Genomic DNA, 27821 nt, shown 5'->3' with positions numbered 1-27821 from the left:
TGTAGAAAAAGAAACAACAAAGTAGTGCAGTAAAAAAAGAAATAAAACATTTAACACAAAAGCAGCAAGTAAGGTACAAAAAAGACATAAAATATGTAGAAAACAAACCACAAAAAGGCAGGTATAAATCCTACCTTATCAGTAATTACACTAAGTGTAATTACACACCTATTACAAAACAGAAATTAGCATCATGGGAAAAATGATCCAACCACATGCTGTTTACAAGAGACAAACTTTAGGTTCAAAGATAAAAACAGGTTTAAAAGAAAAGTATGGAAGAAGAGACACCATGAAAACAGTAACTAAAAGAGTATTAAAGCGACTATAATACTAACATTAGACAAAAGAGACTTTAAGACAAAAATTGATATTAGAGAAAAATGACATTTTAAAAATGATAAAAAGATCAATTCATCAAGAAGGTAAAATGATTGTAAACATTTATGCATCTATCTATATATATATATATATACACACGCACATATATAAATATATGTAACAAGAGCTTCAAAATACATGAAGCAAAAACTACCAGAATTAAAGGGAGAAACATAATTCAACAATAATAGTTGAGTATTTCATCAACAGTTTTTCCGTAATAAGTAAATACCTAGAAAGAAGGCCAAAAAAGAAAAAAAAAATGAATAATACAAATCAATTATACCTAACAGACATCTATAGGGAAATCTACTCAAAAGGAACAGAATACTAATTCCACTGCACATGGAACATTCTTCAGGATAGACCATAAGTCTTCCCAGGTCAAAATTTACTATGAAGCTACAGTAATCAAAATAGTGTGGTACTATAAAGCTTTCAACTTTGTAAAACAAATGTTAACATGAAGGGATAGTACTGTCTTTGTAGGAGTAAGACATAATTTGTATATAATCACTAATATTTTAAAAAAATTTTAGAAAAGAGCAATTTATTTGTCAAAGAGATATATGTTAGATATTTTGATGACAATGTATAATATAAAGTGATAGTCATTAAATGAGGGCAGAGGATAATAAAAGTCACAAATATAATTATAACATAATTTGCAAGCCAAAGAATTCTTCGTAGTAGCTAAAGGTAGATTACTAACTTGACTATGATCTTCCAAGAGTCAATCAAGGAAGAGAAAGCTGTCAGAAAACAAACAAATATTTTGAGATGACTTTGGTTATCAGGTAACTAGCAAAATGCAGATATTATAAAGAATTCTTATGAATTAAAAGAAGTTGGAGGCTCCTAATGGAAGGAAAATTCCTATTAAACGTTCAATTAGCACCTACGCCATTTCTGGCACTCTGCTAGACACCATGGTTGGAAAGAAGCATCCTAGTCTAGTAAGCAGGGTGACAGGAGGTGTAGTGGGAGACAGACGACAGACATCTAAAGAGACAACCATAATTCTACAAGTCAACTGCTGTGTCGAGGGTAGGCACTGAGGTGGGACAGACCGTTAGGAAAGAGAAAGCAGAAGAAAATTTTCCAGGTATTATCAATGCTAGAAATTAGTTTCAAAGCACAGAACAGTAGAAGTTGCCATTAAAATAGTCATTAAAAATTAAAATTAGGCAGAATGAACAGCAGGTGTAAAACAACAGAGGGACAGAAAGAGACAAGAACTAAGCTCATCCAAAGAATCAAATAGCTTGTTGTGGTTCCACCGCAAGGTAGAAATGGAAGAGGAGACTCAGAAAATCATACACTAGTTCACGAAGGACCAAGTTAAGGAACAAGGATTTGAATATGGAGTGACATCATTCATGCTGTGTTTATGAAATACCTCTTGGTGTGTGGGCATGAAACAGAAAGGGTGAAGATGAAGGTTAAGACTCGCAACTAGGTCACTGTATCATGCATACAGTTTGGCAAAATGCAAAGATCATGGTTACTTCGGTAATCTGTTAGCTTGAAAAAAACGTGCTTCTTCAAATAAAGAATCAAGATTGTAAATGACTCAAATTCTAAACAGTATACTATTTTAACCCTATAGTTATGACACCCATTCCTTACTCAGTTATTCTATCAGCTATTACAACACTAGCAATTTATCTGAATTTTCAGATTGTTTAGGTCTTTGCATTACTGACTTTAGTAATTTTATACTGAAGATTTTAGGAGGTTAAATTTACATATTCACAAGATTCATTCATGATGATTTCACAGTTGGATTTGGCCATGGTGGTGAATATTTTGTAATTCCATTATGACAAGTGTTATTTGTTCAGTGGACAACACTTGAAACATATAGGGAAGCATGAAGCAGAGTGCAACAGAAGAAAAGGAGGAAAAGCTGAGTGTGACTGCAAATCAGTGTCTAAGTTTCCAGGCAGGGAGCACAGAGAATTCTTGCTGAACATCTACTATTTTTATCACAAGGTAAGAGATGATGTCACTGGCTGATAACAACAGTGAAGGGGGATTAACCAATAGAAAAATGACTCAGGAAATGATAAAAAAGAGGAAGAGCAGAGGCCAGTGGAGCTGGGTAAAAGCCTCTAACCCTCAAGTTTTTTTGTCTGAGGACTGGGTGATCTGAGGGTTTAGCAGGCCTCCCTTTTTTCCCTAATGCACTAATCTTCCAGTGTTTTCAACCACTAGTTGCTCATTTTTTATTTATATAGTTTTATATTATAAAATTCCCCTGCAGATGTTTCTGAGGCTAAGATAAAAATTTAAAAGAAATAGTGAGTACATTATTTGTTATAATTCAACAGATAATTGAGTGGAATCAAAATATAGACGGGGATGTCAAAGATTTAGATCAAGCACACATCTGAACTTAGAATCTACTCTTAAAAAGCTTGCCAAAACCTGGGATGAGAAACTTACTACACTTCACTGCTGGCACTGCTCAGAAATGCTGAAAGATTTTCTTTATACTTAAAATTTGTATGTAATTTCTCACATTTCCCTATTTGCTCCTAGAGAACATTCCCATTGTGACAAGCCGCAGTTCTACATGTCAGCCTCATTTTTCTGCAATGTGTCCTGTGCCTCCAATGTAATGACTATTTCTAGTTCATGTGTTGTTTCCTATTAAGTCTCTGGCCTGCCCTCTCTGTCTGGTGAATTTTCCCAGGTGATGCTCAAATGAGAGCTTCCAATTCTGTTACAACTTCTCAGTCCCATGAAAACAGTCTAAGACACCTTTGTTATGTCAACAATGAACCTAACATATATACTTCCATTACTGAACTGCATAGGGTATACCTTGCTTTTTGCCTCACCTACCATTCTGAATATGGATTGTGTCTTTTTCAATCTTTCACACCATTGCATCAGGCACAGAGTATTAACAGTGCTCGGAACACAATGAGGACTCAAAAGATGTTTATTACATTGCTGGATCGAATGCCTCTCGAGGCAAAGCAGGCCAAATCCTTCTCTGCTTGGTTCTCTCACCTCTTTCCTGAGTTTTCCTCAGCTGGTCCATACATCTCCGGAGCCTCTAGTCATTCATAAGATGACCAAAAGTGAGGAAACCTGGCAGTAACAAGTTATAAGCAACCTAAAGAATTTCCTCTGGAAGAAGCTTAAAAAAGCTCCTTTACTAATCCCAGTACTTTGGGAGGCTGAGGTGAGCAGATTGAGCCCAGGAGTTTGAGACTATCCTGGGCAACATGGAGAAACTTTGTCCTCACTAAAAAACATACAAAAACTAGCCAGGTATGGTGGTGAGCACCTGTATTACCAGCTACTTGAGAGGCTGTGGCGGAAGGACTGCTTGAGCCCAGGATGGCAGAGGCTTCAGACCAAGGCCATGCAGGGCCAAGACCGTGCCATTGCACTCCAGTCTGGTTGACAGAGCAAGACCTTACCTCAAAAATAAATAAACACATGCATACATACATAAAACAATCCTATGCTGTCAAAATGTACTGCAAAGATGTTTATCCCTTTCTTTGCACTTGAAATATAAGGCTGTGTACTTGTGCGAGGCACTGCAGGAGATACAAGAGATCTCTAACACTGTGGTGAGAATCTGTCAGTCCACACACACCTAGGAAGGCATTTCTATCTGGATAAAAATCAATGATTTCTGCTTTAGCATCCCATTGTCATTCCACCTAGCCAATGAGTCTATCTTTAATCTCCCTAAATTTTTCTCACACCCATCCCTCATTCTCTACATTCCCAATGTGAATCATTTCATTCAGAATTATTAGATTCATAAGAATCATTCCGAATTCTTCAACTGGACTAGTCAGAGACCCTAACTGATCCCAGATTTCTAATGCTTCCTTGTCTAAACATTCCTCCAAATTTATACTGCTAGAAAACAAATCCTCACTTGCAATTGCTTCCCTCCCTGCTTAAAATGTCCACTCTGCACTACTTTGTCCTGAGAACAATAGAGAGAGATTACGCAATAAATAAAGATACAAGAGAAAGAACCAATTCCTAATCCTCTCACAGTTTTGCCCTTAGCAACTCACCCCTGGACGGTGCCTGCCACTGCTGCTTGGCGCTGTGTGCTTCAGCACCTGCCTGACGCCCTGTGGCAGCTCTGTCATCTCACGCCGAAATTCCTCCGCACAGGCTGTTTCCTCTGACATCACCTTTCTGGTGAGCCAACAAGAAGGCTCCAGGCTGAATTATCCCCCTCTCCTTTGTGTGTCCATGATAACTAATAACTTGTATATTCATGGCTCCTGTAATTATTTCTTTGCCTCCTCTGTTTCACTAGTCTGCAAGGTCCTTAAGGGCTAAAACCAGGCCTTTTCTCTTGTATTCTGACTGAGCACATAGGAGGCATGTGGTCATGTTTGTTGAATAAATAAATGAAGAAAATAGATAATTAATGACAAGTGGCAGGAAATGTAATAAGTGCTTCTTTAAGAAGAATGTGACTTGAGGAGATACTGTATAATAAAATGTAGTGTGCATTAAAATACTGTAAAATTTGATGACAAGAACTCACCTATATAATTTTCTATCAAACATTAAGTATCGGTCTTAGATTCCCTGCCCTCAGCAGAAAAACTGCCTATGGAGCACTGTATTCTACTTTTGAAAGTCAGAACATTATTAAAAACAGTGAACAAACATGGATGAGATATTAATGTCATTATAAACATAAATAATGCTTGCCTCATTAAAAAGATTTGCTTGTTCATCAAGTGTGACTTTTTAGCTTACAAACGGCATTGAGCTGGCAGAGGTGAGCTGTCTGTTTGTTGGATGCCAGACTACAGGAAGGTAAGATGTGCTCTAATACAGGTGCAGAGTCTTCATTTGTCATTCCTGACCTAGAAAACTCAAACCGACACATGGCCAAATACCACAGAAATCTTGCTTTGAAAAGAAGAGATTTTCCAGGATAAAGGAAACAGCATGACCTATTTAATTCTATTTCTGTCCAAAGTAAAGTTACATTTAAATCTGGGAAAAATCATTTTAAATGAACAGACGAATTTACAAAAGAGTGATTGTTAAAATACAGTTTCAGCTTTCAGTGTTTTTAAAATAATGTAATTATGCTATCTGACATTTCACTTTAACTGGGATAATAACGACACTTCAACATGTAAAAGGTTTTCATATAAAACAGTATTAAAAGCTTAGTCTTATAATGATTATTTTGAGTTTAAAAAACAAACATTCACTGAAACAGTCTGTTCAGAAATTCAGTCTTCACTGGGGTTCTGGGTAATACTGTCTGGGTTGATGCAGTCTCACCTCTGAGACTCATTAATTAGATTGTGAGCAAATCACAGAGTCAAATTATTTTATAATTATAGATAAAAATTACCATATTACCAATGATTCTAAATAAGAATCATTCTTATACCATTTAAATAAGGAATCCTTTAAGAATTAAATCACATGCCCAGTTGTTATTTTTATGGCAGTGAGGAAAATACTATGTGACTTCTAGACAAATAAAATGTCTTTGTGTCAGTCTTTGGAGTCTGATGACTATATTCAAATTTCTGCTCTGCTACTTACTAGCTGTGTGGCTTTGGGGAAATCATTAATTTCTCTGAATCCCAATTTAAAAACTTGCAAAATGGGAATCATAAGATGCCTCCTGGTTGATTGTGGGAGGAGTAGTCAAAATATATTTATCAAAATTGTTTGGCAGAGTTCATACCTAATAAAGGTAGTTCTGTTTTAAAGACCTATTCCTTTTAACACTCTCAAGCTGTTAGTCCAGAGAAAAATCAAGGCTATCCAGATATTTGACTTTTATAGTATGATGAATTCTTAAAACTTTCTCTTAAATGTGATGTCTACATTTCCATCCTGCAAATACTTGCATTAACTACTTTGTTTTTTAGGTAATGACTGACAGAGATTAGCTGCCATTCTACCACATCTGAATACAGACTTTTAAAATATGTCTCTGTCAATCATTCATAGGATGTCTTCTCTTAGTTCATATCCAGCTGAGATAGAATTGCATTGGTTTGATTTGTCAAGGTGCTGAAAAATACAGTGAAAGAAAACCAAAATAATAATGAAGTTAAGTCAGAAATCCTACAAACAAGTAAAAGGAAAACTAAGTGTAAATGAAAAATTAAAGAAAATGAAATTAAACCAGAAATTCCACAAAGATAGGAGAAAATGGGACTAACTAAATTTTCTTGGGTCCACATTAACCTTGCATCATGCTACAGGTTTTTACAGACATCTTTCCATCTATCCTAGAGCAGACGTTGTTGGAAACGTCTGGCAAGCAGACGTTGTTGAACACGGACTGTGTCAGTTACTGTGCTGAGCACTGGGGGTATAGCATTAAAAACACAAACAAAACAAAAATCTTTGTCCTCATGGGGAAGCAAAGAAACAAAACCAATCTAAATATACAGTATATAAGATAATGAGAGTTTGGGGAGGTTTGAGACTTTAGACACTGAGGCCAGGGAGGTCCTTATAGTCAAGAGACTCTGCATACAAATGTGAAAGCGGTGAGGGAGCTGGCCAAACGGAGTTTACGGGACTAGGGGGAGAGCATTTCAGATAGAATAAACAGCAAGCATAAAGGCCACGAGGTAGAGGGGTGCTGTGGTTTGCATGTTTGTGTACCTCCAACATTTATGTTGAAACTTAATGTCCACTGTGGTGGAATTAAGAAGTTGGGCCTCTTGGGAAGTGCTTAAGACATGCAGGCTCTACTCTCATGAACCGGTTTAATGCCTTCGTGACAGGCTTCAGAGAGCTGCCTGGCCCTCCAGTCACTGCCATCCATTTTGCCCTTTGGCCCTGTGGGGACACAGCAAGAGGGATCATCTATAAATCAGAGTCAAGCCTTCCAGACACTGCATCTGTTGGGGCCTTGATCTTGAACTGCTCAGCCTCCAAAACTGTGAGAATACATTTCTTTTATAAATTATCCATCTAAGATATCTAATTACATCTAATTATTACAGTTCATTAATATTGTAATTTTGTTACAGCAGCAGGAATACATTAAGACAAGAAGTAAAAGTGCAGTGAACCGGGAGAGAGGTTCAGGGACCCGACCATGTGGGACCTCTGGGCTTTAAATGAGTAAGGTGGCCATAAGAGACTTTGTACTCAGGGTCCTTTGCACCCAGTCCAGTCTCTTACCTTCATGCTTCGCTGATCTAACATCCACCGCACTAGTTCTTTCTCCAGCTCTGTCTAATGTGCTACTAAACCCATCCATGTAGTCCTTTTCAGTTTTGGTCCTTCTTAGTCACAAAATGTTAGTATTTCTATATATTCCAGTTCTTTGTTTAAATTATCAAATTTATTTTTTAATTCCTTTACTGTAATTGAGTACAGTTAATGTTTGCTATCTGAATCCATTGTATCTGCTTCTATAGTTTTCCTTAGATCTTTATTATAGCACCTTCTTGTATGCCTATAATTTTGTATTGAATATATGCAACTACACATTAAAACAATAATGTCAGTACTATGTTGCTATATTTCCCCAGGACAGGAGAATTAGCAATTCTAGGTTAACCTCAGACCCACAAAAAAAGTGTTATAATTGGAAGCTGACCATCAGGCATCCTCTGGAAGTATAGCTTCTTTGGGATCCATTCTACCAACCCAGGGGATTTATCAGTCCCTTCACCTAAACTGGGTAGACTCTTAAGCTGCATTTTTTAAAACTTCTCCAAGCTCCAGATTTCTTTTAAGATTCAATTCACATTCTCATCTGCCTTCTTTAGAAATCAGCAGAAGCTCACAGCAGTATTTCTTACCAGGCTTCCACCAGAGAATGATCTTGACATCCTAAGACATCCACTGTGTGTAAAATGAATTATATCTTCCCTCTGTATTTAGAGTGATACTAGTATGTACCATTCTTAGGAAAGTTGAGGAAATAATCACACCAGTCATTTTTCATACTCTGTGATTCAGAGGAAAATTGCCTTTCATTTCCATTTTCCTCCAAGCTGTTGGCCCAGTTATGATTATTTTTTAGCCATTTTAGCTTTCATGCCTTCAAAGTTTTTTTTTTTTTTTTTTTTTTTTTTTTTTTTTTAAATTTGTTGATTGTTTCACCTTTTGTAGTCATGCTCAGCAAGAGTCTGGAAGCTGCCTTTCATCAATACCCAATATGTATTATTTACTGCCCATGTCTCCCAGTAGAAATGCAGTCTCCATGACAACAGGGGCTTCACTTGCCTGTCTACCACTGTGTTTCCAGTGCCTGGTACAGGATGAGCATTCAGTTAGTCATGGATTTATACTGATTCATTCATTCTTCTGAGTGCTCTTCCTTGAGCCCCTCTTTGAACGATGGGCCAGACGAGATAGGCCAAGTATCTTTAGTCCCACTGTAAAGGGGAAATGGCTCCTGACTCTCCAAAGGGCACATGTAGTTCACAGTGCAGAGGCTTCCATACAGCAAAAATGTAAGAACAGGCTATCAGAGTTTTATAATATTTGCATTAAGATTATTCTCTGCTCTGCTTTTAGACTCACTGAGAAACCTTCAGATTATGACATGGTCTAATAACAGATCTGCTTGAAGGAAGATGTACTCTTCTGCTACAAATGAGAGCATCTGGTTTATTGTCTTATCAATTCTCTTAATTCACAAATTGGTCATATTTTTAAACTTTTTATTCAAGTGTAAAATAAGTCATAAAAGGTACAAATCCTAAGTGCACAGCTTAGTGAATTCTCACCAAGTGTACACCTAAGCTACACAGCAGGAGTGAAGCAGAGTAAGCAGTACTCAGATCAAGAAATGGAATATCAACAGTTGCCAGAAGCTATGCTTGTTTTCTCTCAATCATCAATTTTCCCCAAAAGTAGTCACCATCCTCACTCTCAGCACCATCAATGAGTTTTGCCTGCTTTGACCTTTCTATAAATGAAACCAGAATATCTACTATTTTGTGCTATTTTTCTTTCATTAAGCATTATGTTTGTGAGATTCATTGATGTTGTGTGTAGCAACAATTGATTTATTCTTACTGCTTTAAAATACTAAATGATTATACTATAATTTGTTCATCCATTCTATTGTTGATAGACATTTTGCTTCTTTCTAGGTTTTACCTACAGGATTCTTATACAAGTCTTCCAGTGCATCTACATATGCATCTCTGCTGAGGAATTACCCAGAAGCAGGACTGCTAGGGGAGGCACGTGCTCGACTTTAACAGACAGCCAATTGCGCCAGACATTTTTCCAAAGTGGCTGTAGCAGTGTACATTCCCACAGCAACGCATAACAGTTCCTATTGTGCCACATCCCAGTCAACAATTGAAAGTACCTTTTTAATTTCAGTCATTCTAGCACATGTGAATAGTACCAGATATGACAATTTTTATATATTAATGTCCAATATACAGAAGAGCATTCCCTGAAAGACTGAGCTACCCTGGTAAACTGAAGAATTAGATTTCTGAGTCAACAACAATAAAACACTTACATATCACCTTTTACGTGTCAGATGCCAAGTACTTCCCATATGATAATTTACCTAATCTTACAAGCACTAGTATTTCCATCTTTGAATTGGGAACTGAGGCACAGAACAGTTAAGCAATTTCAGTAAGGTCACATAGCAATTAAAGACAGGGCAAGGATTCAAAAGTCAGTCTGGCTCCTAACTTTGCTTTTAATCACTATCATATACTGCCTGGCTCTATCATAGTGGGCCAGACTCTACTGCAGTACAGACTTTGTATTGTACTACTCTGTATAAAATTGAGGGCCAGACTCTCTACTATAGTGAACTCCCCAGGATAATGCCACACTATGAGAACATATCGAGATGGCCAGCTGGCCTTCCACCTCTGTCACTCATCCTGACAACGTGGTTCTACTGCTTTTTAATTTTGTTTACTTTTATAACCACCTGATTCCACATCCTGTTAGTTTATGTATTTATTTATTTTGGTTACCCACCCTGTCAATGTGGTTCTACTGCTTTTTTATTTTGTTTACTTTTAACCATCATAGACCTGATTACATACCTCACACTCTATTCTACCTATAAACAAACTGAATAAAAATGTGTAAAGATAAAGATGACAGTAAACCTCATTAATAATGGACCATCACCCAAATTCTTCTGGCTGACTGCAGCATACTAAGATCTTTCCTTTGTCTATGCCTTTAAATATCACATAGAGTTCACGCAGAGCCCTCTTGGTTCCTCCTACCTCAGTGCTACTCATCCACTTCCTGTGGTAAAGTCCTATCACAGTCCATCAAGCAGGTATTCTTTCCTGTTTGTTCCTCCTATTCTTTGTATAGAAGTCAATTATGGGTGTTCTAATTCTCAAGCTTAATTGTGTTTCGTCTCTGCATCAGGAAATCCAGGCCGGGCAAAGTAGCTCACACCTGTAATCCCAGTACTTGTGGAAGCTGAGGCAGGAGGGTTGCTTGAGGCCAGGAGTTTTAGACCAGTCTCGACAAGTGAGACCTTTTCTCTATAAAGAACAAAAAAAAATACAGCCGGGCACAGTGGTACACACTTGGCATGCCAGCGACTCAGAATGCTGATGCAGGAGGCTTGCTTGAGCCCAGGAGGTTGAGACTGCAGTGAGCTGTAACTGCACCACTGCATGCCAGCCTGGGTGACAGAACAAGACTCCTGTCTCAACCAAAAAAAAAAAAAAAGAAAAAGAAAAAGAAAGAAATCTAACATTGAGTATATACTATATACTGGTTCCTGTAGATCAAAAGGCATGGCTCCGACCTACCACTGATTATATAAAGTATAATGGAAAATAATATATAGGTAATTATGAAAGGATTCAAAGTGAGGGTGATAGCTACTGCAGGAGATGAGGCATGCCACCCCAAAATTATGCCGCTTTAGCTTAAAGATTATTTTGAGCTGAAACTAATTGAGAATCAGATTAAAAAAGCTCTCTGCCCCTCTTATATCTGCATCAAAGCAAGACATAAATTTATAAAGGCAAAAGTTTCCCTCCTCCCCTCTCTACCAGGAGGGACAACGGTTGATCACTGAAAACAAGTTTATTTTCTTAAATTTATTTTATTTTTTGTAGAGACAGGGTCTCACTATGTTGTCCAGGCTGGTCTTGAATGCCTGGCCTCAAGCTATCCTCCCACCCCAGCCTCCTAAAGTGCTGGGATTATAGGAGAGAGACACCGAGGCCCACCAAGATACCTCTAGACCCTTGTTAGCCTGAGATGGCAACAGAGCAATCTACATAACAAACTTCCATTTATTTGTCTTTCCAAAATTTATACTCCCTAGAAACTTATAGTCCTTTGCCTTTGTCTTTCTAGTCATTTCTGCAAAAATGTACTGTTCTTTACTGAAGATGCTATATAAACCAGAGTTCTAAGACACCTCTTTGAGATTTACTAATTACCTGGGTATCTCTCACATATATATAAAATATGCATGTCAAAAAACTTATTTTTCTTTTGGGTCCATTCCAGCTAAGAACTCAGAGGGTACAGGGAAAATTATTTTTCCTTCCCAACATTATGTTCCTTCTTAGACTCTCATCTACTTAAAAGAAGAGACCATGTTCTATGAGTGCTGGTTGAAAATTATGAAACTCACATGGCAGGGCAGAAAATCCATTATAACAAAGGAATAATCTAGTAGTTCACAAGTTCCTTTCCCTGTCTCACCCTAATTCACCTGAGGGATATGTTACATCTGTCACATCAGCTCAAATAAAACCATCATAGCTCAACTAACTTGGATGGGCAAGCCTATTTATGACAGCAAATTTTTCTTTCCATGCCTTAATGACATTTTCATTTTAGAGCTTTCCATTTACTTAATAAGGTGTTTTTTTGTTGTTGTGAAAAACAAAAAAACAAAAAAACAAAAACAAAAACAAGCCCTCCATACTCATATATTTTAAATCTGGACTGATTTCCTAAAGTCCTACATTTCTAAAATAAGTCAACCTTTCAAGCAATTTAGGAAAACGATTGACTTATGAGGCTCCTGATAGACATTTCAAGTAAACTGCATACTGCTCTTACCCTGGCTTCTGGTAAAATGAATATAAGAAATTATAGAACTTTTATCTTTTTATCTAAAATAAAAAGGTGTCCCTAGGCTTTTCAATTCACATTTAAAATGCATTTTCGTAAATAACCTTTTCACAATCTGTACTCTGTTTTAATTAAATTTCTCACTATGGAAAACAAGATAATTGAAGCAGTTTTGAGATTAGTTAACTGTCAAAAATTATGTGAGTAGTCACTGCACTGAGAAAATTTACCATCAGTACAACTCTCATCTGTACAAAAATCCCCAAACTTGTCATATAATTAAAGCTTCAGGTGAGCTGTAGCTTTCTCAAAAAGTGAGAAGGATGACTTCACTGAGTCTTTAAATAAAATCCACATTAAAGAATAACATGTATATTAAAAAATATATTTCCTTTCCCCAAAAGGCCTTCATTGATGTTCCTAGCCATCATAATTTCAGAAGAGTTTATCTTATCACAAAGGAGGAAACAATGGTCTATTCCCATGTACAGATGAGGGCACCATTTATGGTAGCAGCAGTGTTTTCTTCAAGACAGCTTTCATCTTTCACAGCCTTAGTGAGTCATGAAGCTGGAGAACACACACAGAAGGCATGCATGCTCATACAACACGAGGTTTCGTTTTTCGCTCCTATTCAAGATTATCTCTTTGATTCTTTAAATCTGGATTAATTAACCAATGGCAGTTGTCCTATGAGGAAATAACATATCCTGCAGTAGCTGCAGAAGGATTGGTAAAACCAATTATTCCTTAATCACGTACTGCTTGCTCAAAATTCTGCATAACAACTTTTATATCCAAAAAGATTAAATATTCTTTCCCATTTATTTATCAGCTTCTCCATTAGAATACACTGACAGGTGCTGGAGCATGGGCTCAGAGCCAGAACACTAGGCTTTAAATTCTAGCTCTGCCCTAATAGACTATGTGACTTTGAAAGGTACCTAGTGCCTCTCTTAAGTAGGTACTACCATTCCTCAGGAGGTGATTTAAGGATGATTCCACATTCTGTTCAATAAACACCTTACAGTTACATAATCAAAGCACAAAAAATACCTGCTGAAGAAAAGAGCTTTTGTATTCTTATGAGCTTGTATGACTACATTTAAAATGCCCTACCATACTTACTTTTAAAGGTGATTAATCCATCAGCTCAGCCTCAAAAATGCTTAGAATTGATTACACAACATTGAGATATCAAGAGATATTAGTGACTGATAAATACTTCCTATGAATAGATAGCTGATGCAATCATAGTTAAATGAGTTAGAGAAAAGTAAGATTAGAATTCCTAAGGCAATTTTAGTTTATACATTTTAAGGGACAACAAGTCTGTATTTTTTAAAATCTCATCTTGTAAAACATTTTTCAAGATGTTTTAGAAGTCTAAAGGCTCACAGCTACTCATTTTTAGCTTGTTTCTACCATCATTAAAATATGTATGTGTTTATTCTGTAACTTACTTTTTAACAGAAAGGTTTCTATTTGATAAAAACAAATTTCTTTTTTAAAAAAACCATCCTTAGGATGAGAGTGGAAACCAAGTTTTCACAAAAATACTCAATCCACTGCAGAGTTTTTAAGTTGGAAAGGAGGATAAGAACGTCATTTGGACTAACCTCTAGCTATGTATCACCATTAATATTTTGCAGGTTAAGAGAAAATTCAGGCCCAGAAAGGTTAAATAGTCTGCATAAAAACACAACAGATGGTAATTCTGAAGAGAAGGGAAGTTAGAAACCAAGTATAGCCACACACCACATAATGACATTTTGGTCACTACAGACCTCATATAGGACAGTGGAGCCATAAGATTATAATACCACATTTTTACTCTGTCTTTTCTATGTTTAGATATGTTTACAAACACAAAAACCCCATTGTGTTAAAACTGTCTACAGTATTCAGTAGAGTAACATGCTGTTTAGGTTTGTTACCTAAAAGCATATTGCGTAGGTGAGTGTTCTTAGACAAACTGAAATGGTAGAGCCCACTACCATCTCAGTTTGTCTAAGAACACTCTATGGTATTTACACAATGATAAAACTGCCTAATGATGCATTTCTCAGAATATATTCCCACTGTTAAGTGATGCATGACTATTTTGCTTCTCAGAATAATATTCTTTACATTAAACTGCATTGTCTTTCATATTTATTTATTGGTTCACTAAGTGGACCATGTTATGTTTGCTAAAACTGGTTTAAAATATTTAGTTTTATTGCGCTAAGTATGCTGAAAAGTATATATAACACGTGGCATGACACAGAATTAGCTGGCATTGACAAAGGCCATGTTATCCATCCTCCATATATTTACTTAGTAGCTCCAAAATGTCAGGTCCTGTGATAGACTGGGTAAACTAAGATAAAACAAAGACATAGATCCTTCCCTAAAGGATCCCACAGTCTACTGAGGACAAGGACAAGTAAGTAAACACAGAGGTGGATACAATATGTTAAACGGACATGAAAGATACTGCTAACTATGCTTGATTAGATCCGGAAGGCTCCATGATGGAAGATTATGAATAATAAAGAGAGTTGGCATGGACAAAACAAGAAAGCACATTCAAAGAGAGCCAAGAGCTCGAGAAAACAGAGTTTACAGTTCCTGCTATGTTTAAGAGACTGCAATTGGTATAGACTGAATGCAAACAGGGTCTCAATTTTATCCTGAAGAGACTAAGATCCTTCTAGAATTTTCAACTAGTTCTCTTCCTTATGGGGGGAGGTGGACGGTAGTAGCATATAAGAAGTTACATATTAGAACGCACACTGGAAGTAGTATGAAGAATACATTATTTAAGGAAAGGAATGGGCTGGAGCAAGACTACAAGCAAAGGTACAACTGAAGAGGCTATGACAACCTCTGTGGTGCGTGCATTCACCCATCCAAAACACTAGTCTTGTATTAAGTGACCACTTAATGCTTGGTGCTAGGAATAAAATAAGTGAACAAGGAAAGTATCATAACAAAACCAACTGCAATGTAGATGAACATGAAATCAAACAGCTATTCATGAGGAACAAGTGAAAAGATTTGGTAGCTATTTGAATACAGAGAAGGAAGATGAACGCATTAGATCTTGGGAGTCTGGTTATACGGTAGCGCCATTCATCTTAACAAGAAACTCTGGAGAAGAATGAGGGAACTCTGGGGAAGAAAGCTGTGCTAGAGATCGACCTTTGTGTTGGTCCCTAGCACAGCTTTCAAAGTGCTTATAGGGCATTTAGGGAGAGGGGACTGTGAACAGATGATATCAGAGTTAGAAATTTAGATTTGGTAGTTTTGATGCTATGATATAGAAAGAAATGTGTATTTTCATTTTCTTCCACAGTTCCTGGATCACAGCTCCTAAAAACCCTGGAATTCTCTAAGTGACAAGAGCAATAAAGGCGAAAGAAGGGCCTTTTTAAAATTCATAACAAGTCCCTTTCAATCACATAAAAGTTTACATCAATAGGATGACTTCCAGAAAGCCCTTAGGGATAGAAGAGGGGAGGCTAGCTGCCAAGGGAACCAACCATGACTAAAGGGTGGAAACTTGCTGCTCCACCTCTGACCTCCAGGGAGGAGAGGGGCCTGGAGATTGAGTCAATCGCTAATGGCCAATGATTTAATCAGTTATGCCTATGTGGTGATGCCTCCATTAAAAACTCCAACTGAAGGGGTTTGGGACACCTCCAGGCTGGGTGAAGACATGGAGGTGCCGCGAGGGTGGCTGCCTGGAGAGGGCATGGAGCTTCCATGCCCTCCTCAACACCTTGCCTATGCATCTCCTCCATCTGACTGTTCCTGACCTGTATCCTTTCATAACAAATTAGCAATAGTAAGTAAATGACTTTCTAAGCCGTTCTAAGCCGTTCTAACAAATTATCAAACATGATAAAAGGCTTGTGGGAATCTCCAATTTCTATCCAAGTCAGACACAAGTTGTGGGTAACCTGGGGCCCACCAGTTACGACTGGCATCTCAAGTGGGACTAAGCCTTTAACTGTGGGGTCTGTGCTAACTCCAGGTGTCAGAATTAAACTGTAGGACACACAGTCAGTGTCTGCAGAGAACTGAAAACAACCCACACATACAGTGCAGAAGTGAAGTACTGAGAGCAGCAGTACGGCGGAAAGTGTTTTCCTTTCAGCAGAAATCACATGCAAGTGTTTAGGTGAAGTAATGGAAATGAACAAGATCTTTCAGAGATAATAAATAAAACTACCATATTGAGTGTTAGGGGGATATTCATTTATTCAGATTGTGTGTTTTCTCTGCATGCTGACCCTGAAACAACTTATAAAAACTGGTTTCACTTCAGAAATTCATATGTAAATTGGGCTCTGCCAGGACACACCAGGTATGCTTTTTTTGTGTGTGTAATTACACCAACATTTTAAATTGTTAGTGTTCTCATTGAATGTGTACTGGGATATCCTAATTAATTTGTCAGTTATTTAATCATTTGGACATAAATAATAAATCAATGTCATTTTGGAAAAAAGGTACTTCTTGTTCTCCAAAAAGAGATGAGGAGTTCCTGTAATTATATCTAATTTTACTAAGTTAAAAGCAGAGTGGAATGTCCCAATTTATACTTAAATGACTGAAAAAAATCCATTATCTATATTTCTCATTTTGGAAAAAAGCTAACCATGTTAAATTGTCTTGTTTTAGAGTCATTCCTGAAAGAAGAATTACTGAGAGATGCATTTGGTGTTACCAATGGCTGGCCTATCTACTCAAACGGCTACTGTGTCATACACTACTCTTGGAATAATAATCACAGAGTCAAACAGATTTATTTGCTAACAGATGTTCATCTCAATGATGCACACTCAGGGCATATTTTGTTATAGTGACCCCAATGAAGAACAGTTGGCTCAGATGACAGTATAAATGATCAAGTATCTTCAATGACTCACCTTTCACCTTGAGAAATATCAGATAAATTTCAACAGGGACATTTTACAAGGAAATACCTGTGAATTATTAAGTTTTCTCACTTAGGCTAATAAAGCAGTACATTTTCTAAAATGGGCATAACATAATTATTTAAAAATAATTAGAACAGATACAATTGACTAAGTTTTTCTTGGGCCTAAAACTGTATCAGAATATTTGTAGTACACATAATCTGAAAATCATTGAGTATCTTTAAAGATTGAAATGCATACTTCTGAAAAATGCAGCTATTGTGGCAGGATTTGAAAAAATAGAATTTTCCTCATTTTGTTTAAGTAAACCACTGATATGATTCTTTTTCCATCTTTTATTCTGGAAATAATGGCCACAGATAGCAAATTTTAAAATCGATGAAAAGTAACCTGAATTGACTTGATATAGCCAAACACATTGTACAGAAATCAAAACTTTATCACTAGATACATTCTAAGGAGATTTTTAAAAATTACATTTCTAAGTCTCAATGAAATGACAAACCCTTTTTAGGGAAACAGGTGTTGTGAAATTCTTAAATAATAAAATGTTATTCTTACTTTTGCCAGTACATGTATTCATAGTGCTTTGTTCACTCATTCAGTTTTTAACCCGAACATCATCCCTTTCTTCCTAACAGTTCATTTCCATTTACCTACTTTGAGTAGCTTAAAAACAAAGAATTACTGAATTGCAAGGAACACAGAGGTTATTTAATTCAGTGTCCTATAATCCCTTTCATGGCATTTCTGATGAAGGGAACACACAGCATCTGTTACACTTTCTCCAAAGATGAAGAGATTTTATTTCTAATCTCAGCTCGCAGAACAGTGTATTTTTGGTTTTGTTTTTTAAAGTACTGATTTTTTAAGACAGAACATAGCCCTTGAACTTTGAATCCTGAATCTGCTCCTTCTTTACCAGTCCTGTGGCTTTGGGCAAGGCACTTAACTTCCTTGACCTTAAATTCTCATTTGCACAGTAGAGATCATAATAGGTAGTTACAAGGAAAACATGACATATATCAAAGTGTCTTGTGGAGAGCGGTTTCTCATCAAATATTACATCCTTCTTGAAAGCCCCTTTTATACTGAGATGAGATTTACAGTAGGTTATTCTGTTTCCTCTAGGAACTAACAAAACTAGTCTTGTCATTTGTAACCTGTGACTAGCTGTCTAGTGCTAGAAAACAACAGTAACTTAGGAAAGTTATTTTCTCAAATGCTAACTATCACATTTCTTCCCATCACATCTTTTACTAGTAACTTAGAAAAAATCATTGGTAACCTGCATTTGAGCAACTTATCAAGTCTCTGTATACGGTTGTCCAGTCCAGCAAACATTTATAAGTGCTTACAATGTGCCAAACACTGGGCTAGTAGCCAGAGATTAAACTAACTTAGAGATAACAGAATTTTTCCTTAGAAGTTAATAATCTTTTGAAAACTAGACATATGCTGAATGATTATGTTACATAGCAATATGCTAAATACTATGTTACATATAAATTGCTATGTGAATAAAATTGAAAATCACATGAAGGCATCTGTGGTGGGTTCTCTGCAGGTGGCAATTTTTAAAAACAGTCTTGTGACTATTCATTCATTCAGTATTTATATTTATGAAAGACCTACTATGTGCCAGGCATTATATACTAGTTATTTGGAATAAAAAAGTGAATTGTGGTAAGTAGGGGGATAGGGGAGGGACATGGAGAGTTCCTACCGTCATGGAATTTAGAATCTAATTTATGATACTCTAGTTCCATGTAATAATGTTAGTATATTCAAAGATGACCAATTTTCCCATTTGATACATGAATGGATAACCATTTATTTGTGTTACAGGTTGCTCGTTTTCTAAAAGTTGGGTATCTTATAGTATACCCACCCTATCTAACATCCTAGTAACAAAGAAACAAAAAAGATTTTTTTTTTTTTGAGTCTTGCTCTGTTGCCCCGGCTGGGGTGCAGTGGTGCTATCTTGGCTCACCGCAACCTCTGCTTCCTGGGTTCAAGTGATTCTTCCACCTCAGCTTCTCAAGTAGGTGGGATTACAGGTATGTATCACCACATCCAGCTAATTTTTGTATTTTTTTGGTAGAGAAGGGGTTTCACCATGTTGGCCAGGCTGTTCTCAAACTCCTGACCTCAAGTGACGTGCCCACCCTGGCCTCTGAAAGTGCTAGGATTACAAGCGTGAGCCATTGTGCCGAGCCCAACATAAAAATTTTTCAATAAGAGCTTACTTCCCACTTCCCCTACTATATTACAAAACTAAAAGTGGTAGGTGAATAGTCTTTAGGATTTCAAACAGTTGAGACCAATGGCCAATGTTTAAAATTATGCGAGAGACTGCAAGCTGTATTAGAAAGGTTGGAAGTAGAAAGTTCAGTTAAAACTGGGTCAGTGGAGGAAGATGAGGTTAAAAGGGTATACCTGGGAGGCAGTGCTACTGATGGAGCCACTGTAAGGAAGCTGAAGGGCTTTATCTACTCCTTTCACCAACTACCAGCAAAGTTTGTTATATAGAGTAAAGATATATACTTTTACTATACTAAAAAAGCTACTGAAGCTTTTACTATACCTGTGCCAAGGCAGCTTACAAAATGCAAGGCTAAATGAGGAAAATCTTTCCTCTTGACTAGTAATCTTAAAAGACATTCCAGGAATAATAGATGGTAAATCAAGTGGGAAAGTTATAACATTTGTAATCTGAACGCTTCATGACAGTAATTTAACCTGGGGAAGGAGGTACACTCATGATGGTGTTTCTTTTTCTTTGGTGTCCCACTCTACACCCAAAGCACACCTGGAAAGCATACAGCTGTTTTATCTGTGCAAGAGTTGTTACTGTATGAAGTTGATGAAACTGTAAATGCTGCATTCCAGTCACATTAAAACACTTGTGGATGTGGCCCTCAGTTATTTTAAGGCAATACTGCCATGTGACAGAAAGAGCACTGGCTGTGTTGAAATCACAGCTACAGTCATGTCAGTGCCTGCAGGAGTGCCAGACATGAGTAAGTGTGGGAATCAAACAATGAAGGTTGACTTTCTCCTTTAGAGCTCTTAAACTCCAATCTTTACTGAATGGAAAGATGAATACAGGTAAAGAAGGCAATAGTGCTTTTCAAAATAAGTGGATTATGAAGCCCAAAAAGTTAAATATCTTGCCTAACTGATGTTAAAATTTATGACAAAATGGGGTATAGGATCCAGGTTTCCCACACAACCTGCCAGGAAATTTCTACTACATCATCCAACCACATTTATATTAAATCTAAACCTAAGAGAAATCAATGTAAGCCAATGTGGAAAGGAACAGACACTGGGCCTACATAAAAGGAATTTAACAATTCCTTTCCTTTACAGTCTCTGTTACTTTCAGGAGACTCAGCATTTATTGAAGAGCTGAGGCATGATTATTATTGTCATCTGGTAAGAATATATATTAGGAAGTAGGAACACGTGCTACTGTAATAAGGAATTCAAAGAGAAGAGAGGAACTACATCCTTCCTCAACTGAAAAACAAACTTGTGAAACTATTATGGGATTTAACTGTTAAAATATAACTCAGTGAGCTCTCAGTATGCACTCTCTCCCAAGTATAAAGAGATAAAAGCTATCTATTCCTGCCCTTCCATAGGTTCACAAGCTAGGTGGAAGAGAGACATGTAAGAACTGTGGTAATGCTCAATAGGTTAACTATTACTGCCTGTAAATTTCCCTAGCAACAGCTGACCTAAGTCTAGAAGGACAAAAGGAGAAGTCAAATGAAACACAGAGGACCATCTAGGCTGAGGAGGCAGCATGAGCAAAGGCCTGGAAGCCTAAGATGACACAGCATTTTCAGGGAATTAGAAAAACTTAAGTATGTCCAAGACAAAGACTTTGATCTTACCAATGGTCACACAGATGAGGGTGAAGAGGTCATCTGTGGCCCAGGGGATTATTGCAACCTTCCAGAAACTATGCAAAGAGGCACAGAGCACCTAGCAACAGATCTCAAAGTAAAACTTGAAAACCTACTGATTCTTGCATTTTATCATTGTCACTGCTTCCCTTTCATTGACAACAGTTCATATGCTCTTATTTTAACAATTTCAATTACTAATATGAATCACTTATTCATTGCTTCTTATTTTCTTCATGCATGGTAAATGAGGACATCAAAAAATTCCTTTCCCCCTCAATTTTTGCAGTTGTAATTCTCTCTTATGTTAAGCCAGTCTATGAATTACATCAAAGAATCACTGAATGATAAATGAAAGATTGGCACTAATTGAAAATAGAGAACTTTTGTTTTCTTCACTGAAAAGAATTTCCACTAAGAATCCATACTCAGCAGCATAGCTTAAAAGGAAACAGTTAAGGGTGAAACCATCTTGGTATATGTAGGCAATTATTTTTTAAATGACTGAAGTATTCAGGAGTGGAATACAGAAGAATGCTACATTGAACTCTGTAAGGGCTCAAAAATATGTCTCCTGAACCTTAGTCTTATACCTCCCGACCACCCAAATTCCTTTTCTATACCTTAGATTTAAGCTATCTGATGAAAAAGATCAGGCCATTTTGATACCTCTAGCATTACGTACTTCATTAGCACTCAAATATTTGCTGAACCAAGGTCAAGTACTCAAGAACCGAAACAAAGGGTACTTGGGCACAATATCCAGTGCTAAGTCTGGGTTGGGTCAATCTGATCAACAAGGCTGTTTGTTGTCTTACACCTTCACTTACATATTCTCCATAAGTCTCTTGTGTCGGGGGTGGCGGTGGAGGTCTGTACCCAGTTGGGGGGACTCCTCTGGCTCTGGGAGTGAGAAGTCCTCTTCCCCGACTCACGGGCCCTCGGGTGGACAGGACTCCTCTGGGTGTTGGTGTCCCTCGTGGTACTACAACTCCAACTGGCCGGGCTGTAACTCCTCCCCTTCCCCTGTAACCAAAAGGGTCAAATTAGCAGTATCTATCATATTCTCTGACATTACGTTATTCACATATATTTATACCTCAGGAACAAAATTAATGTTCTATATTTTTATAAAAAGGAATAAGGAAGTCATAGCAAAAACCTAAAGGAAACATGAAACAGGTATCTACCAAAATGAAATTAAGTCATTTAGGTAGTTAGTCTAGTAACAACATAGAAGAAGTCTGGACTCAATCTCTGGTCAGTATACAGAGTAGGAAACTATGATATTGGGGAAGTCACATGTGCCCTAGACTTCTACAGGATGCCATGCCAGGATTATACTCAAACTTCACTCTCATATTATGAAGTGTGCCGTGTCTTGCTTATCTCTGGACAAGGAAACTGAGGCTTAGAGAGATTTTAAAACTGTCTGAGAACAGCTGTGAGCAAAGCCAGAGGCCAAAACATATGCCACAATTTCACCAGAGAGAGAATAAAACGTACTTTCCTGAATAATGTATCAACTACATGGTAATAAAACAACATTCTTAGATTAAGTAAACACTAGCATTTTCTGAGGTAGAATTCAATATATTCATGTATTTCTAATGTAAATAATGAGACCTAAAGTTAGAAAAGAAGGAAGTGACTCTATCAAGTATCGTTCCACAGAAGCAAAAATCTGAGAAAATGTGCAGGTCCTATTTGTAGAAATAAGGACAGGAAAATGTAGCTACAGCAGAGAATATAGACACAGTGTGATGTATGTCACTTGGACAAGACCTGCCAGCAAGAACTACAGCTGATGGGCTGGCTGCCTACAGATCAGCTTCCCCCTTCTTCGGTGTGTTTGGCTTAGTGAATACACAGCTAAAGGCTCATTTTCCAAAAACAGCAAATTCTCAAAACCCAAAGCTGAATTTTGAAAAGACTGAAAAAACTGATAAACCTATATAGACAGGCAAAATAAAAGCCCGAACACCAGTATTAGAAATAAAGAGGGTTTCGGCTAGGTGTGGTGGCTTAGGCCTGTAATCACAGCACTTTTAGTGGCTGAGGCAGGTGGATCACCTGAGGCCAAGAGTACAAGACCAGCCTGGTCAACATGGCAAAACCTCATCTCTACTAAAAATACAAAAATTAGCCAGGCACAGTGGCGTGTGCCTGGAGTCCCAGCTACTTGGGAGGCTGAGGCACAAGAATCATTTGAACCCAAGAGACTGAGGTTGCCGTGAGCCAAGATCACTTCACTCCACTCCAGCCTGGGCAATGGAGTGACTCTGTCTCAAAAAAATAAAAGAAAAGAAAAGAAAAGAAAAAGAAAAAGAAGAAGAAGAAGAAGAAGAAAGAAGAAGAAGAAAGAAAAGAAGAAGAAGAAGAAAGAAGAAAGAAGAAAGAAAAGAAGAAGAAGAAAGGAAGAAGAAAGGAGGAGGAGGAGGAGGAGGAGGTCGTCAGGAGGAGGAGGAGGAGGAGGAGGAGGAGGAGGAGGTCATTATTACTGACCTCCTGAAGGATACTTAAGAATAATGAAGAAATACTATGAACAACTCCGAGCCCAAACATTTTTTAACTTACATGAATGTGACTGATTCTGATTCATAATGTCCAACACAAGGAGAATTAAATAATCTGAACAGGCTTATGTCTATTAAATAAATTTAATCAACGGTTAATAACCTTCCAAAGAAGAAAGCATCAACTCCATATGATTTCAATGAATTCTATCAAATACTGAAGAATAAAATAATACCAGTTCTCTATAATCTTGTCCCAAAAAATATAAGCAGAGGGAGCACTTCCTAACCCAATCTGTGAGGATGGTCATTGGAAATGCCTCCTTAAAAGTATTTCTATATTACTTATCAGAGGCTGGGACTAGTTTGGGCCAGCCAGGGAGGCCAGAGGTGACTGTCCCCAGCCGAGTCTTGAGCTCTTGAGCCCTGGTTGGGACCTGACAAAGAAAGTATCTCCCAAAATTTCAAATCACTCTCAGAGGCTACAACTGGCCAGAGATGGGGAGGAAAAGGGGCAAATGGAGCCAGTCTTGTGAGCAGCCCAACTGCTCTGTGACCTCCCTAGGATGAGACATGTTATCTGAGGAGAAACAAGAACAAAGCCTCCTAATGAGCAATGTGGATAAAGACAGTCTAAAGTGAAGAACTATAAATCAGTATATCTCATGAACACAGGCATAAAAATCCCCCAAAACATCAGCAAACTCCATTCCATAATGTATTAAAGGAATTATACACCATAACCAAGTAGGATTTATTCCAGGTATATAAGGTTGGTTTAATATTAGAAAATCAATGTAATCTACTACATCAACAAGGCTAAAGTAGAAAAATCATGTGATCATATAAATACAGCAGAAAAAGCATGCGGCAAACTGCGATACTCATTCATAACAACTTTCAGTAACACAGGAACAGAAGGCAATTTCCTCAAGTTGAAAAAGAATCTCAGCCAGGCAAGGTGACTCACACCTGTAACCCCAACACTTTGTGAGGCCAACGCAGGTGGATCACTTGAGATCAGGAATTCTAGACCAGCATGGCAAAGATGGTGAAACCCCATCTCTACTGAAAAAAGACAAAAATTAGCCAGGTGTGGTGGCACAAGCCTATAATCCCAGCTCCTCAGGCTGAGACATGAGAATCACTTGAACTTGGGAGGCCGAGGTTGCAGTGAGCCTAGATGGTCCCACTGAACTCCAGCCTGGGCAACAGGGCCAGACTCTGTCTCAATAAAAAAAAGAACATGTAGAGCAAACCTACAACATATTGAATGGTAAGAAACTGAATGCCTTCCCCTTAAGATTGGGAAGGATGTCTATTCTCACAACTACTCTTCAACACTATACTAAAAGTCCTACCTACTTCAATAAAACAAGAAAAGTAAATAAAACTTAAACAGATTTTGAAGGAAAAAGCAAAACTTCCTCTGTTCACAGGTGATATAATTGGCTATGTAAAAAAATTACCCAAAATAGTCCAAAAAACCCCCCAAGCCCTACACATACTCCTATAATTAATAAGCTAGTAAAATAAGATCTCAGAATAAAAGATTGCAGTCGAATGCTTTCCTATATACCAGCAACAAATAGTTGGAATTTAAGAACACAAAAACAATTACTGAAGCCACAAAAAACTGCATATTTTGGTACAAATTTAACAAAATATGTACAGTATCCCCATGTAGAAAACTACAAAACTCTGATGGAAGAACTCAAAGGAGTAACATTCATGCTCGTGGTCATAATATTGTTAAGATGCCAGTTCATCCCAACTAATCTATAGATTCAATGCAACTATAACCAAAATCTCAGCAAGTGATACATATTTAGATATAAACAAACATTTTCTGAAGTATACATGGAAAAGCAAAATACTGAGAACAGATAACACAATACTGAGAAGAAAAACAATGCTAGAAGACTCATAATATCTGATTTTAAGACTTACTATAAAGCTACAATCAATATAGCATGGTATTTATGAAAGAAAAGACACAGATCAATGGAACAAAATACAGAGCCCAGAAACTGACTCTCAGAAATACAGTCAACTGATTATTGACAAAGGAGCAAAGACAACTAAATGAAAAATAATGTTTTTTTCAACAAATGGTATAGGAAAAAATTATTATCAATAAACTAAAAAAAAAAAAAGCAGACACCTACACACAGATGTTATATCTTTCACAAAAATCCACTAAAAATGTATCTTAAAGCCAAATAAAAACTATAAAAATTATAGAAGAAAGCATAGAAAAAAAACTATATTATATTAGTTTAGTGATGAGTTTTTAGATACAATATCAAAAAAAGTCCTTGAAAGACAAATTAGTAAGTTGGACTTAATTAAAATTATAGACTTCTGCATTGCATAAGACACTATTAAAAGATGAAGAGACAAACCACCGAAAGGAAGAAAATATTTGGGAAACACAATAGCTGATAAAGAATTTGCATCCAAAACACACAAAAAACTTTTATAACTCAACAAAAAGAAAGCTAATGATCCAATTAAAAAGCAGGCAAAATACCTGGACAGCTCACCAAAGAAAATCTACAGATGGCAAATAACCAAATAAAGATAGTCAACATCATTTGCCACTAGGAAATTCAAACTAAAACAAAAGTGAGATACCTACTTCGCACCTATTAAAATGACTAAAATAAATAACTGAATATATCAATTGTTGGTGAGGATATGAAAACCGTGAACTCTCATTCCTGTCTGACATACAAGATAGTATATAGCCACTTAGAAAGACAGTTTGGACATTTCTTGCAAAGCTAAACAGAACCTTATTATACAATGTAGCAGTTGTATTCCTAGTTTTTTTACCCCATGGATCTGAAAACTTATGCTGACATAAAAGCTTGCACATAAATGTTTATGGCAGCTTTATTTATAGCAACCAAGATACCCTTTGAGAGATGAACAGATAAGCAAACTGGGTTACATGCGTACAACAGAAAATGATTCAGCAGTAGGAAGAAATGAGCTAACAAACCACAAGAAGTAGGAATGAATCTTAAATGCGCATTTCTAAGTGAAAGAAGCCACTCTGGAAATGGAAAGGCCACATACTGTATGTTTTCGACTATATGACATACTGAAAATACCAAAACTAGAGAGATGGTAAAAACGAAACAAAACAAAACAAAACAGTAGTTTACAGGTTAAGGGGTGGAGGGAAGGTTGAATGAGTATAGCTTAGGGTGATAAAACTATTCTGTATGATACTAAAATGAGGGTGAATACATGACACAAAGCATCTGTCAAAACCCAAGGAACTTCGCAGCACAGAGAGTGAATTTTAATATATGCACACTAAAAAACCATAACATTATTTAGGAAGTAGGAGACTTAGGATGCAATCCTGAATGTGAAAAAACATTTTAACTATATTAAAAGCATATGAAAAGAACCTTATAAAGGGGTTGAAGAAAAGTAAACCTAGAAAGGAGAGAAGTCTGTTAGACTAAAGGCAAAAAAACAAAAACAAAACAATAACAACAACAACAACAACAAAACTGTACATAAGTGCTGTTCTAGTTGATGAAGATATTTTATACAGGAAGAAGTGTGCATACAGGTTAACAATTCTAATATCGTTGTACATGTACCCTGGAACTCAACAAATAAAAGAATGGTGGGAGCCAGTTTCTCACTTTGGAGTGGAGTGCTAAGCAAACAGAAGAGGGTATAATGGTCAATGTAAAAGATGAAAATCAGAGACGTCATTACGCACTCATGTTTAGTTTATTATATTTACAGATTGTTAAACAAAGAAATATGCATAAATATGAGGAGATACACAGGTTAGTACATACACATATATGCTCATTTTCTGTCAGCTGAGAAAGTGCAGACTCAAGCACATCCCAGAAGCAGCAAGGAGAACCAACACCCTGATCTTGCTTTCTAATGCCATACACCAACAAAAGGAAACTAAGCTCCTTGGAGAAATTATTGATTTTAGAACTGAAGGTAGAAATATGTTAAGACTAGTCTGGAGCAATGTGCAGTGC

At 37.0% G+C, this 27821-nt stretch overlaps 1 protein-coding gene across 7 annotated transcripts in view; it reads right to left on the bottom strand.

The window, feature by feature from the left end:
- The window catches only part of KHDRBS3 (KH RNA binding domain containing, signal transduction associated 3), a 197683-nt gene that overhangs the window by 52289 nt on the left and 117573 nt on the right, over positions 1-27821 (bottom strand). For all 7 annotated transcript variants that reach the window (XM_010344218.3, XM_074387181.1, XM_039464790.2 and 4 more), the window contains one exon: positions 22108-22303. In XM_010344218.3, coding sequence (XP_010342520.1) covers positions 22108-22303 — 196 coding nt within the window. The remainder of the gene's footprint in view (positions 1-22107; positions 22304-27821) is intronic.

Source organism: Saimiri boliviensis, chromosome 15 (assembly GCF_048565385.1).
Source record: "Saimiri boliviensis isolate mSaiBol1 chromosome 15, mSaiBol1.pri, whole genome shotgun sequence".
NCBI classification, from domain to species: Eukaryota; Metazoa; Chordata; class Mammalia; order Primates; family Cebidae; genus Saimiri; species Saimiri boliviensis.
This window is presented reverse-complemented; position numbering and strand designations above follow the sequence as displayed.